The 15,188-nt window shown below is 41.7% G+C and overlaps 1 protein-coding gene across 1 annotated transcript in view; it reads left to right on the forward strand.

Annotated features, from left to right (window-relative positions):
• Positions 1 to 15,188, forward strand: part of LOC311257295 (alpha-1,3-mannosyl-glycoprotein 4-beta-N-acetylglucosaminyltransferase B) — a 77,667-nt gene that overhangs the window by 57,380 nt on the left and 5,099 nt on the right. The window contains exons 8-12 of the mRNA XM_084352836.1: positions 665 to 779; positions 953 to 1,083; positions 1,514 to 1,621; positions 3,105 to 3,298; positions 5,614 to 5,692. Coding sequence (XP_084208962.1) covers positions 665 to 779; positions 953 to 1,083; positions 1,514 to 1,621; positions 3,105 to 3,298; positions 5,614 to 5,692 — 627 coding nt within the window. The remainder of the gene's footprint in view (positions 1 to 664; positions 780 to 952; positions 1,084 to 1,513; positions 1,622 to 3,104; positions 3,299 to 5,613; positions 5,693 to 15,188) is intronic.

A 15,188-nucleotide genomic window follows, 5' to 3' on the forward strand; every position in this document is an offset into this window, starting at 1 on the left:
GATAAACAGCCTACACAGACAGCTGACATATTAGATTATCCTAGACTCTCATTAACAAGCAGTTAGCTTAACAAGCACAAATGGGCGCTTTTCTGAAATATGACTCATATTTAAGCATGTTGAATAAGTGGAGGGTGACTTGTTAGCCCCCACAAGCAAGTTATGTTAATGGATTTATGACTCACAAAGGTTCAAGTCGCTCCACTGTCACGTCTCATCTATGTGCATGGTGGAGTTCTCGATGAGGCAGCGGCTTCTCTCTCTCTGTCTCTCTCTCTCTCTCGCCCCTCTGTGAGAGACGGAGCGGAGCTGCAGCGGACAGAGAAGCGGCTTTAGGCTCAACACACGCACAACATCGTATTACAAGGAAATGCGTACGGTAGATAAACGTGGCGTTTTTATACCGCTGTTTTTTTTTACATCCCTATGCACAACACACAAAAAGGGCACTTTTTAATACGAGGCAAAAAGGGCAGGGGCTCAAGCACCCCTTGGGCCCTATGTGTGCACGTGCCTGGCACTGAGCACTTAGTTCTTAGCACCAAAGACGGAGATAACATCAAAGAAATGAGGAAAGCAGTGTTGCAAGGGATTGCAAGGGTCATTCACTCAAACCAAATAGTGGCCACATCCTCAAATTAATTTTGTGTTGTGTGTTTTCCAGTTAGAGGATGATGTTATTGCAAAGGCGGGCTACTACAATGACATGAAGACCTTCACCACCCAGGAGGCCTCCAAGGAATGGCTATTCCTGGAGTTCTCCAAGCTTGGATGTATAGGTGTGTGTGTGTGTGTGTGTGTGTGTGTGTGTGTGTGTGTGTGTGTGTGTGTGTGTGTGTGTGTGCATGTGTCTGTGTGCGTGTGTGTTTATGAAGTATTGAAGGGGTGGATTAATCCTCATGTTGAGTCTTGTTTGATGTGTATGTATGTTTGCACGTGTGTAATCCTCCAGGCAAGATGTTTCGAACCCGTGACCTCCCCATGATTGTAGAGTTCTTCCTCATGTTCCACAGAGACAAACCCATCGACTGGCTGTTAGATCACATTCTGTGGGTAAAAGTTTGCAACCCAGAAAAAGACGCAGTAAGTCAATTGTACCTGAGATAAATAATTGTAGCTGGAATTGAATACTAAACTATACTCTGCATGAACAGTTTTGTTGAAGGCTTGATAACGTTTAATGTGAAATTTGCAGACCTGGGACAGATGGTACAACCTGGGACATAAAAGTGTTTTTTTCCACAAGTAAAGCATTATCTTCATGTATAACATGTGCCAAATTAACAAAAAATCCCAAATAGCTAAGATTTTTTTGTAGACAAACTCATAACTCCACAACTCACAAAATTGAGTGTTCTTTTAAAGGGAATCTGGGGCCCAGACTACTTCTGAATTTGGTCTGAGTGATCGGAACTCAAATGGGCTCAATGCGTCTTGGGGGCATTCACACCTGTACTAAAAGCTGCGTAGTGAAGTGTACATAATTGATACGAAAGTGTGTTGTCTTATCCAGAAAGACTGTAATAGACAGAAGGCATTGCTCAAGAAGAGGTACAAGCCCTCCCTCTTCCAGCATGTAGGCCTCCACTCCTCTCTGCCTGGGAAATTACAGTATCTGAAGGTGAGTGCACCTCTGTTCTCTGTGTCTCAAAAGTATGCTCAGACCTGTGCTACTGAACCATGATGAAAGAAGTCACGAGATTACAACCAATTTTAAGAACCCAAATTCAGGGGCTGTAAGACAACAACATACAGTACAGGACCAGTTGATGGCCTTCTGTGTGGAGAAAAAGGTTTGGAAATGTTTAATTTGGTAATGCTTTACTTTACACAGTGTCTTAACTTTTTTGAAATCAAGGTTGTATTAGACAGGTCGCATGCAATTTAAGATCAAGATCACAAACTGGGAACCCACTCACAGTGTTCGACAGCTTTGTTGGGACCAAAATGCTGGACCCCATAATGTAACTCATTGCATTTTAGAGTGAAGACCTGCATTAAGGTTAGGGTAGGCAGTGGTTAAGGTTAGGGTAGGTGTTAGGCTCCAGGAAATTAATGTAAGTCAGTAGCCCTTTTCAGACAGAGATTCCACAACAAAGTTTTTTTGTTGTTTTTTTTTAGCGTGTTTCCACCTGGAAGTCTAAAAATGTCTCTATGGATGCTGTTGTAATGTGTTGTGATTGAGGTCCTGACCCACCATGCATTGTGTAAAGCAACAAAGATACGTTTTTTTGGTCTAAATGAAATCACATAATCTCATCTCATGTCATTTTCATGTCCACTTTTCCTGTTCGGGTCGCGGGGTGTTGCCGCTTTATCCCCCCTTTTGGGGGGTTGCGGGGCTAATGGGGCCTAGTCCAGTTCTCAATGGGCAAGGCCAGGGTACACCCCTGGATGAGATGCCAGCTCATCGCAGGGCCCTCTGATGGCAGAGGCTGCTTGCAAGGTGCCAACTGCGCATCAGGAGCAATTTTGGGGTTCAGCATCTTGCTCAAGGATGCTTCAGCATGTAGCTCGGTTCCGCCCAGGGGAGCTGGGTCACCTGCTCTACCCACTGAGCTACAGCCGCCCCTTAAATCACATAATCATCATCAGTAATTAGCAGACCCTGTCTTGTTCTCGCTTCAGGAGTGGGATGCTGTTTTCCACAGGGAAGTTCACTGAAGACTTAGTAGGGAGAGCTGACTGGGTCCTGGTGACTTTCCCACCTTAATTTGGTGATTTTATTTTCTAGATAATTTGCCAAAGACAGTAACTACAATAACACAATAGTGGAAGGCAAAAAAAGACATGTGAGTTTAATGTCTGGCTTTCACTGCTGGGCACAGGCGCTGTTTTCCGGGCCAGTGTGACAAAGAGTCGGTGGGACAGACAGGGTGACAGCAACTTTTCCACATATGAATTTGACATTTTTTTCCTGATATAAGTTGCAAAAAGACACTAGCTGCTACTAGAGTACTGTTGGTCTGGTAATATTGCTTTGTGGGATGAAGTGTAGGACATTTCTCTTTGTTTGATGAGTGTGTGTGTGTGTGTGTGTGTGTGTGTGTGTGTGTGTGTGTGTGTGTGTGCGCACGCGTGCGTGTGTGCGCACACACCTCCAGGATAAGGACTTCGGGAAGCAGACTCTGTACCAGGCCCACACTAACCCAGCTGCAGAGCTGAGCAGCAGTCTAAAACATTACCAGCAGCACAGTCTGGAGAGGGCATACAAAGGAGAGGACTTCTTCTGGGCATTAACACCCACCAAAGATGACTACATCCTTTTCACCTTCCCACGACCAATCTACATGTCTGGGTCAGTATGAAACGTGTTTTTAAATGTTCCAAAGCATTGCTAAACTAATTTGCTAGACCTTAGTATGAAACAAGAATAGGGATCTGACAAAACCTTTTTCCAATATGGTTTCAACTTTAAGATATTCAGATACGTGATGAGGATGCAGATTGTATATTGTGCAAAGTTTTTATGGAGAAACTGGAAAATATCCAAGCATTTTTAAATTTTTTGTATTGCACCCATTTGAGTCAGTTTGTGTTGCCATGTGTTTCCTTTACTACCTGAACATGACTTCCTGTTACCAACTTCCTGTGTTTCTTAAAGGGACCACTACCTGTCATAGAAAACAACACATATAAAATATAAGCAACTAAACTACAGTAACAGAACACATGTTTATTCCTTCTGTAAAGTTGGGCATTTTGACATGGACTTTTATGGGGATTGACTCACTTTTAAAGCCAGCCTCAAGTGGCCATTCAAGGAACTGCAGTTTTCATACCTTGCGTTGGATCATTTTTCAGCCCCAGAGGTTACCGCTTGGTCTGAACACCAGCATGACATGAATTGACATGAAACACATATTTTTAGACTTAGTCTGACTTACACTTATAGAGGAAATCTTTTGAAGTATTATCTCTGATGCCCGTCATGAATAAACATCCATCAGTCTGCTTGGAAATCACAGAAAAAAGAAGCCTCAGAACTTGTCATGATCATTGACTTTTCTTCAGTAAGTAATCCAGTCATAGTTGTCTGTACATTCATGGGTACATTGTAAAATGGAACTGCTACTAGCTAATTTTACATACCTCATGGTGTCATTTTGTCTCAAAACGGAGTACAATTACCTGGATTTTACTTTCTGATGGCTTACTGTTTACACTGTGTTGATTTAAAAAAAGAAAAGAAAAATGAAGCATGGAGAGACCAACTTTAAAAAACAAGGACATTGACTGCAGACAGGATTTACATTACAGGAATACTGATCAGCGCAACTAATATTAAAGCTGCTACAAGGAACATTATTATAATTATTTTTTTGTTGACTTTGGCGTGCCCTGTGAAGGCCATGAAACAAAGTAAACTTTGTGCTACAGAGCAGCTTCCTTCTTTAGGCTGTGAGACTATTCAGTTCATCCTCAGCACTCCGCCATAAAAAAAATAATTTTACAATGATGATGGTTAACCATCTGCTTTTAAGTGTCAGGGCAGTAACTGTGTCAACATGGGAAACAATATATCAAGATTTCAGTTTAAATGAGCTCCATTGTGTATTATACACAGCCACTAAACACACACATAATAAGCTGTGCAGCTCTCTATGGCTCAGTGCTGAGTGAAAACAGGATGCTGTGAGGTGTGTATGTACTTGTTGAAGTGTTTGTGTGTGGAGTGTTTGCCCTGCTTCATCTCATTCTTCAGCCTGACATTTAAGAGCAGTGTTCTCACATCGAAGTGTCTGACTGCCATTAACACAACTGCTTACCTGCTTTCTGAAGAATAGTGGTGCCATTGAAATATTATGTACACAACATTCCAAAATATATAACAACCACAAAATAAGAGATTAGAAAAAGAAATTCCCATGTTCATACAGTTAATTCATTTAGCTCTTTTTTGACAGATGACTGATATAACCAGTGGTGAAAATGGCCACTTCCAAATGCACCCATATTTAAAGCTTACGGTAAATATCACCAGGCTAATGGCTACTTTTTCTAATTGCCATATTTGTATTGTTAACTCTGTAACACACCTGAGGTGGATGAGGAAGCGAGAGATGACCTTTCTAGGTCTGCAGTCTGTGCATTTCTGCGCCTGTATGTATGTGATGCACTCTCACTAGATGTTTGGAAAGATTGCTCCTGTTTCCGCCTGTATCTGCTACAGATTTTTGCATTTGTGGTAACCCCACCACCACCACTGGATATAATACAGTAGCAATTTAGCCTTTTCCTTTTGTTCTATGCATTTCCTGGTGCTCCTAGGTCATTCCTGTGTAACTTATCTTGTTGCATAGCAGATGATGAAGTTTTAGTTTGTTTTTAAACATCTTGAGAAAGATTTGCTGGTTATGTTATGTTCTTTGAAGGGGAAATATCTGGAGGGTCAAGGAATAAAGTTTAAAGTTGAAGTATTGCTTGTCATTGGCTGAAGTTCTTGTCCTTTGTCCACTGTTTGAAGGAAATTGGAAATTATGTTACACATCTTATATTAAAAAATGCAAGTTATGTATTTTAGCCCTGGTACACCCATATGCTATGTGTTGATCCCAACAGTACACTCCACTACAGCATTGCTTAACACAAGTGCTGTCTTCTTCATCATAGGTACCTGTTTCGCAGTGGTAATATTGAGACCAGTGGAGATAAATTCCACAACACATCAGTGGAAGTGCTGCCCAGCAATGTGAGTAACCTTTGTGTATGTGTGTGTATATATGTGTGTGTGTGTGTGTGTGTCTTTGGTTCCATTACTGCTGTCGGGTTCGGTCAGGTCTTGGTTTTCATCTCATGTGTTGATGCCTCAGGATGGAGTGGCAAGGTAACAGGAAACACCCACCACAACAAGCTATCTGCTATCACTGCACTGCCTCCCTCTGGCTCTGTGTGTGTGTTTGTGGGTCAATTGACACTTCTGTCACACTAAAGGGGAAAAGTAGTCATGCAGTGGGTAACCTTTGAGTAAGGTTAGACAGACATGGAATCGCTGTGGGGAAGATAAGGGGAAAACCCATTACACAAGATGAGTCCAGGTCCAGAGGCTTCACATTACAGAACAAACACCAACAGACCAGAGAGTGAAAAGGTTCTGACATGAAATGGTGACAAGAGCAAAATGGATGTTGTACGTTTATTAAAATGAATTCAATTAACTCAGGTTGAAAGATAAATATGAACAGCATCAGTGAGTATTTCGTACATCCAGTGCATTCCATATTTTTATGGCAGAGTCTAGATAATTTATTCACAGAACCGAACACACACACACACACACACAGAGAGAATTTACTTGTGGTGGTGGCTGGAGCGGTGTCAAACAATGGTGTATAAATAATTTACTTGTGGCAAACAAATAATTATTCAAATAAATACCTATCTGTTGATAAAAAATAACTATTATGAACTAAATAGTTATTTAAACATTTATACACATTTTTCCATTTTCAAAATAAATTAAAGAACAAAACACAGGCTTTAACTCTGCTTTATGATGAACGTGTAAAATTAAATATCTATTAAGAAATAACTATTTACACAATAAAATACATTTCACATTTTCAAAATAGATTCAAGACACTTAAACTCTGCTGTTCAGATTCTAAGTGCTGTATCATAGGCAACTAGACTTGTTTCAGTTTGTTGAAGATGTTTCACCTCTCATCCAAGAGGCTTCTTCAGTTCTAACTAACTGGAGGGGAGTTGCAGGCTTTTAAACTCTGTGTGGCCTTACAGAGTTGTTCAGGACATGTGTGAGCTCTGAGTTTCAGTCATTTGGACCACATGTGGGTCGTTGACTTAACCAGCCTCAATGACCAAGGTACGTTTTATCAGTCTGTTTTCTGGAAATAATTGACACAAGCAGAACCCATTAAACGCTTTTTCGTTTTTGGGCAAAAAACGAAAATCAAAAGTTTAGCTCGTTTTCTTGTTTTTTGGTTCTCACTTACAAAACAAATTTACCACTCAATATTTTGTTTCCGTTGGTGGGCGGGTCCTCTGACTGGCTAATGTGCTTCCTTGCCCTGTGCTCTTCAAAATAAAAGTTCTTCCGTTTGATAATGTCGACAAAAATATTACTGTATTATAGACACTAGCAGACACAGAGGTCCCCAACACCCACAGTCAAGACTGACCCGGCTTCAAATAAAAATAATAGTATTCATAATCATTTGAAAATGAGAACTTATGAAGTTTTGATGACTTCAGTGCAGTTGATGTTTAGCCACAAGGTGGCGCAGTTGTTACATGAAGAGTAGACCTCAGGCCTTTACTACGAAGGAGGCTCAACATCGCCAGGCTCTGTGTTCATAACCCGGCTCAACAAAACCTAAAGCCCCGGTCAGAGCTAACTGTATCACGACGGTGGTCATTGTCCGGCTCTGAGCTTTGTGCTCTGTGCGCGTTCACATCAAAGGAGCTGCGATCGCGGGCTGCTGAGAGCTGTGAGAGCTGAGGAATAGGAGTGATCACAACCAAATATGAAAAGAGATGAGGCTAGTTTTTAATTTCTGACAGCTGAACATTGTGCATCTTTTTTCTTGTTGAAAGATATTTTATATTGTTTTCATATTATTATTTACTGACGGTGATTACAGAATGCGAGTGTGTTATATTGAAAGCGAGGCTGGGTGTGCCTATGAATATAGGCTACAGTGAGTTTTTTAAGGTGCTGTACAAGCAAATCATATTGTCTACTCTGTACAATGACAAAGAGTGTACAGTAGCAGGCTACTGTACACTCTTTGCTCATGGCAGTTGTGACAGTCATTTTTGTTTACATGTCAGCAGGCAAGCTTCACTCATTCCAGGGATGTATTATGCTTTGTCCTATAGCCTACTTAATTGTATCACTTGGAACATGTTATGAAATGGATCTATAGTATAGAAATTTGCTCATAACAGGCCGGCTGGAATACAAAGCAAACTTACCTCACTCAAATGCACATTCATGGAAGTCTTGTATTGTCATCCCAGGACAAAACACAAACAATGCAGTAATGTAATAATATACATCTTTAAATGCACAATAACGAGTAATTCAGAGAGTTATTAAATGTTATAGCAGGCGCTATTTTCTCATCCATAGGCTACTCTAAGTACAGCAATGTCAGGGTTTCATACATGTAGGTTGGATCACTCTTCAGGAGGTGTCCTTACTCTACCAGTAGAGAATGCTTTCCTGAAATTAGTAAGTAAGTAGAGCATACTCTCCCTGGAAGTACAGACTAAAAATGGGTTAGGGGAAAATCCTAGAGGAAACACTGCATAAATTTTTGGAGAGGGGCGCCGAGCATGTGTCTTGTAAGTGTAAACAGTGAGTTACTTTTATCTGAGGAGCACACGTCATAATTGTGAAGGTTTTTTCAGTTGAGCTTGTTTTTTTCTTTTCTTTAATGTGTTTGGAAATTACTTTTAATGATGTTAACTAGATCTTATAAATGGCCTAAACACATCAAATTTGTATATACCCTATACCGTATGACTATAAGACTTGAAGAATCTCCTCTGTGCAACTATTCATGTAGTCAGTCAATGATCAAACTAGTAGCATGAATATGAATTACAGTCCAAGCGGGTTAGGCAAGGCAAGGCAATTTTATTTGTATAGCCTGTTTTTACAAAAAGTTTGTCTCAAAGGGCTTTACATAGCATGAGCATCCTCTTCCCTTAAACCCTCACATCCACTGAGGAAAAACTCCCAAGAAACCCTTTTAACAGGGGAAAAAATGGAGAAACATCAGGGTGAGCAACAGAGGAGGGATCCCTCACCAAGGACAGGCAGACGTGCAATAGATGTTGTATACGGACATGAAAACAGTTTATAACAGAGAATATGGAAAAACATGGAAATGGTTGACAGGAGCTGAAGAAGGCAGCTTCTGGTGGGCAGGAAAGGCAGGGAGAGCAGGCCAGCTTAATGGGAGTAGTGGGTGGCAGACTGGGTCGTGAACAGGGAGGGCAGGCTGGTTTAACAGCGGGGGGGAAGGGGGGCGATGCAGGCGACGGTTGGTGCAGAGGGATGGAGCTGTGGAGAATCTGTGGAAACAGAGAGAGTGCAAGACGCCAAGGCCAAACTACAATGTGCGAGAGGTGGGGGGGGGGGGGGGGGTCTCTCTACTTAAATGTAATTAGAGTGTCTGCCTCTCTGACCCATGGAGAGAGCTGGTTCCACAGTAGAGGAGCCCAGTAACTGAAGGCTCTACCTCCCAGTCTGTTTTTAGAGATGAGTAGAAGTAAAAGTACCTGTGTAAAAAACAACTTTGGTAAAAGTGAAAGTACTGATCCAAATATCTACTCAAGTAAAAGTAAAAAGTACAGGCTCTGACATGTACTCAAAAGTATTATTAAAAGTAAAAAGTATTTCTATTGCACAATTCACTGCAAAGCGGATAACCACACGATAATTTATCTGGAATCCATTTCATCAATGTTATTGTTTGAACAAACATTGTTCACTTAAGTTTACCTGCCGAACACAAGATGTATCCTAATGTACTTCACTATAGTCAATCATAGGCATTTGTATTGTACACTTCAGGTTTACACATCATACTTCTGAACATTAAATCTTGGACCGGGACTGGCCTCTAAACTGTGGTGTCACAAATCATGCTCGTAGGCCGAAATCTTAATAAACATTTTTAATAGCACATCAGGCAACAATTGTTTCTCACTGTGCAGGTGGTGTGTCATTGTGAGTGGCCAGGGACTACGTATGAAAATATTGCACACTGTGCAGTCAGTGAAGCTCAACTGAAAAACCCTTCACAATTATGACGTGTGCTCCTCAGATAAAAGTAACTCACTGTTTACACTTACAAGACACATAATCGACCCCCCTCTCCAAAATACAGACCCTTTCCAAAAAATTAGAATATCATGGAAAAGTTTATTTATTTCCATAATTCCATTCAAAAAGTTAAACTTTCATAGATTATAGATTCAGGGCCCACAATTTAAACGATTTCAAGTTTTTATTTGTTTATTTGTACATAAGTTGGGCTTCCAGCTCATAAAACCCACAAAAACAGGAATTCAAAAAATTAGAATACTGTGAAGAAATCACCATTTACTTCTCAGTTTTTGCAGAAAAAAAACAAAGAAATTAGGATCACATCAAATCAATCAAAATATGGTACTTTCAAAACGATATGTCAATCTTCAATACTTGGTTGGGAATCCCTTTGCCTTTATCACTGCCTTGATGCGCCGTGGCATTGAGGCAATCAGCCTGTGGCATTGCCTGGGAGTTATGGAAGCCCAGATTTCCTTGATGCTTGCTGTCAGCTCTTCTTTGTTTTTGGGTCTGGTGCCCCTCATTTTCCTCTTGATAATACCCCATAGATTCTCAATGGGGTTTAGGTCCGGCGAGTTGGCTGACTAGTCAAGCACTGTGATGGCATGGGCATCAAACCAGGTTTTGGTGCTTCTGGCGGTATGGGCAGGGGCCAGGTCCTGCTGGAAGATGAAATCTGCATCTCCATACAGATCCTCAGCAGAAGGAATCATGAAGTCCTCTAAAACATTCTGGTAGACTGTTGTGGTGACCTTGTGTTTAAGAAAGCAGAGTTTACCAACACCTGCACCGGACATTGCACCCCAAATCATGACTGACTGTGGATATTTCACACTGGACCTCAAGCAGCTTGGGTTCTGTTCCTAACCCGTCTTCCTCCAAACCCTTGGACCTTGAATCCCGAATGAAAGGCACACTTTACTTTCATCGGAAAAGAGGACCTTGGACCACTGGCCAACAGTCCAGTCCTTCTTCTCCTTGGCCCAGTTGAGACGCCTCCTACGTTGGCCCAGGCTCAGGAGTGGCTTGACCCGAGGAACCCGACAGTTGTAGCCCATCTCCCGGATGCATCTGAATGTGGTGGTTTTTGAAGCTGTGACTCCCGCCTCATTCCACTCTTTCTGGATCTCTGCCAGATTCTTGAATCTTCTCTGTTTGATAATCGGCTGAAGCCCACGGTCACCTCTTCTGCTGGTGCATCTTCTCCTGCCACATTTTGCCCTTCCACTAGACTTTCCATTGATATGCTTGGACACAGCACTCTGTGAACAGCCAGCCTCCTTAGCTATGAACTTTTGTGGCTTACCCATCCTATGGAGGGTATCAATGATGGTCTTCTGGCCAGTTGTCAAGTCTGCAGTCTTCCCCATATTGAACCGAACTGAGATAATTGAACCAAAGTGAAGCAATTTAATGACACCTGGGGAAACCTGTGCAGGTGCTTTGAGTTTAGTAGATGATTAGTGTGTGACACTCAGTTTAAAACATTCATGCCCTGCAAAATTTGGGCTGATTTCTTCACAGAATTCTAATTTTTTGAATTCCTGTTTTCGTGGGTTTTATGAGCTGGAAGCCCAAATTATGTACAAATAAACAAATAAAAACTTGAAATCGTTTAAATTGTGGGCCCTCAATCTATAATCTATGAAAGTTTAACTTTTTGAATGGAATTATGGAAATAAATAAACTTTTCCATGATATTCTAATTTTTTGGAAAGGTACTGTATATGCAGTGTTTCCTCTAGGATTTTCCCCTGACCCATTTTTAGTCTGTACTTCCAGGGAAAGTATGCTCTACTTACTCACTAATTTCAGGAAAGCATTCTCTAGTGGCAGAGTAAGGACACCTCCTGAAGAGTGATCCAACCTACATGTATGAAACCCTGACATTGCTGTACTTAGAGTAGCCTATGGATGAGAAAATAGCGCCTGCTATAACATTTAATAACTCTCTGAATGACTCGTTATTGTGCATTTAAAGATGTATATTATTACATTACTGCATTTTTTGTGTTTTGTCCTGGGATGACAATACAAGACTTCCATGAATGTGCATTTGAGTGAGGTAAGTTTGCTTTGTATTCCAGCCGGCCTGTTATGAGCATATTTCTATACTATAGATCCATTTCATAACATGTTCCAAGTGATACAATTAAGTAGGCTATAGGACAAAGCATAATACATCCCTGGAATGAGTGAAGCTTGCCTGCTGACATGTAAACAAAAATGACTGTCACAACTGCCATGAGCAAAGAGTGTACAGTAGCCTGCTACTGTGCACTCTTTGTCATTGTTCAGAGTAGACAATATGATTTGCTTGTACAGCACCTTAAAAAACTCACTGTAGCCTATATTCATAGGCACACCCAGCCTCGCTTTCAATATAACACACTCTCATTCTGTAATCACCGTCAGTAAATAATAATATGAAAACAATATAAAATATCTTTCAACAAGAAAAAAGATGCACAATGTTCAGCTGTCAGAAATTAAAAACTAGCCTCATCTCTTTTCATATTTGGTTGTGATCACTCCTATTCCTCAGCTCTCACAGCTCTCAGCAGCCCGCGATCGCAGCTCCTTTGATGTGAACGCGCACAGAGCACAAAGCTCAGAGCCGGACAATGACCACCGTCGTGATACAGTTAGCTCTGACCGGGGCTTTAGGTTTTGTTGAGCCGGGTTATGAACACAGAGCCTGGAGATGTTGAGCCTCCTTCGTAGTAAAGGCCTGAGATCTACTCTTCATGTAACAACTGCGCCACCTTGTGGCTAAACATCAACTGCACTGAAGTCATCATAACTTCATAAGTTCTCATTTTCAAATGATTATGAATACTATTATTTTTATTTGAAGCCGGGTCAGTCTTGACTGTGGGTGTTGGGGACCTCTGTGTCTGCTAGTGTCTACAAGAACATAGCCAGAGTCCGCCCGTTTCTCTCCCAGGCCAGTACGGAGGTGGCAATGCATGCCCTCATTTCCTGTTGCCTAGATTACTGTAATGCCCTGCTCTCTGGTCTTCCCAAAAAGAGTATTTATAATCTCCAATTATTACAAAACTCAGCAGCACGTGTGCTGATGAGGACCAGAGGGCGGGAGCACATTACACCGGTTTTACAGTCGCTGCATTGGCTCCCCGTCCGCTTCAGGATCGATTTTAAGGTTCTTTTACTGGTTTTTACATGTCTTAACGGCCTTGCGCCCTCATATTTATCTGACCTGCTTTTACCATATCAACCCTCGCGGACCCTGAGGTCCTCCAGCACCGGCCTTTTATCCTTACCAAAACCAAGAACGAAAACCCACGGTGAGGCGGCATTTAGCCACTATGGCCCCCACCTGTGGAACAGCCTGCCGGAGAACCTCAGGTGTGCAGAGACTGTTGATATTTTTAAGGGAAGGTTAAAGACACACCTTTTTAATCAGGCTTTTAACTAATATTTTAAATTCTTCTTACGTTCTTATGTGGTTTCATCTCATTTTACGTTGTTTCTTTTTTCTTGTTTTTTAATCTTAATATAAAATAATTTTATTTGTTGATTTATCCTTCGGTGCCATTTTATTTATTATCTTACATATTTTAATCTTTTGAACTGTTCACTCTTATATTCATCTCTTGTCAGGCTTTTTATTCTATCTTATGTTTTTAGTTTTTTAGGTTTAACTCCAGTGTTTTCCCCAGGGGGGTCCTCCGCACTGGGAGTGGTGCCTGGGCTGCTGCTGGGGGTGCTGTCCTGGGTTCCTTCGGCCCTGCCAGCTGTTGTCTGTCGGGGTCGGGGGGCCTGGGCACTGGTGCCCTCTGTGGCACAGCCTGTCACTCCTCCCAGTGCGGACGGCCCCGAAGGTAGCGTTTCCTCAATCCTCGGTGCCATGCCATGTCTCCCTATTGTCAGTAGTGAGAGTGTGCAGGTGCGTGTGTGTTTGTGTTTGTATGTGTGTGTGTGTGTGTGTGTGTGTGTGTGTGTGTATTATGGAGGGTGGGAGGGAGGGGCTTTCTTTAAAATTGTTTTGTCTTTTATGTGTAAAGCACTTTGTGCTGCACAGCGAAGTGTATGAAAAGTGCTATATAAATAAAGTTTTGATTGATTGATTTGATTGATATAATACAGTAATATTTTTGTCGACATTATCAAACGGAAGAACTTTTATTTTGAAGAGCACAGGGCAAGGAAGCACATTAGGCAGTCAGAGGACCCGCCCACCAACGGAAACAAAATATTGAGTGGTAAATTCGTTTTGTAAGTGAGAACCAAAAAAAAAGAAAACGAGCTGAACTTTTGATTTTCGTTTTTTGCCCAAAAACGAAAAAACGGCTCGTTTAATGGGTTCTGCTTATTTCCAGAAAACAGACTGATAAAACGTACCTTGGTCCTCCATGTGGATTGCTAGAGCTCAACGCTAGGGATCAAGTTTACATGTTAGTCAACTATAACTGACCACAAGATCAAATGTTAGACTGACCTTATGAACAGTTTCATCATTGAGAATATTACGCGGCAGTCAGCAAAACATTGAGCTAAGTGGTGATACCATAGATGTAGCCGATTGTAATTAATGTGGCATTAAGTAATCTATGTGTCTAAGTAGTTTGTGTTTTGAATGATTTCATTTACTTATGTTGCTACTTGAAGCCACATTGGAAACATCCATTCTAAGGAAAAGTTGCAGTGCAGGGAGAAATCAAACTCATGTAATAGGCTAGGCTATGAAAATGGAGCTAAGATAGCTTTTATTGCAGGTTACAAGGTAATAAGGTTACTTTATTTGTCATTTTACAAAACAAACTATTTTGTGAGGTGAATAGGAGTGTAGAATGATGAATTGAGGAGTCTCAGCCTGGGAAATGAAGCTGCTCTGTAGCCTGGTGGTACAACAGCAGATACTTCTGTGTCTTTTGCCAGATGGCAGCAGGGTGAACAGACTGTGGCTGGGGTGCGTGTTTTTTAGTATCCTTTGGGCTCTGTGCAGACATCTCACTTCACCTTGGCCTGAGACCCCGAATCGTCAAGGGACTTCTATCAGGGCACCATAGAGAGCCTGCTGACAGGCCGCTTCATCACCTTGTACAGCAGCTATACCAGCAAAGACAACAAGGCACTGAAGAGTGTGGTCCGAAATGCTGTGCAGCCTGCAGGAACTGTATGACTAGGGAAGTCCTTGAGGGTCTTCATCCCACTCACCCTCACAACAGTCTGCTCTCCCTGCCCTCAAGGAGGAGATACAGAATACTAAGATCACTCACCACCTGACTGAGGAGCAGCTTTTTTCCTCAGGCCATACAACTCCTCAATAAACATTAGACACACAGCACACACACCCCTCACATACACATCAGTGCACATTACACACAAGCCCTTTTCATACAGACTCCGCATTATCGGCGCA

This window comes from Pagrus pagrus (assembly GCF_965226575.1).
Source record: "Pagrus pagrus genome assembly, chromosome: 5".
NCBI classification, from domain to species: domain Eukaryota; kingdom Metazoa; phylum Chordata; class Actinopteri; order Spariformes; family Sparidae; genus Pagrus; species Pagrus pagrus.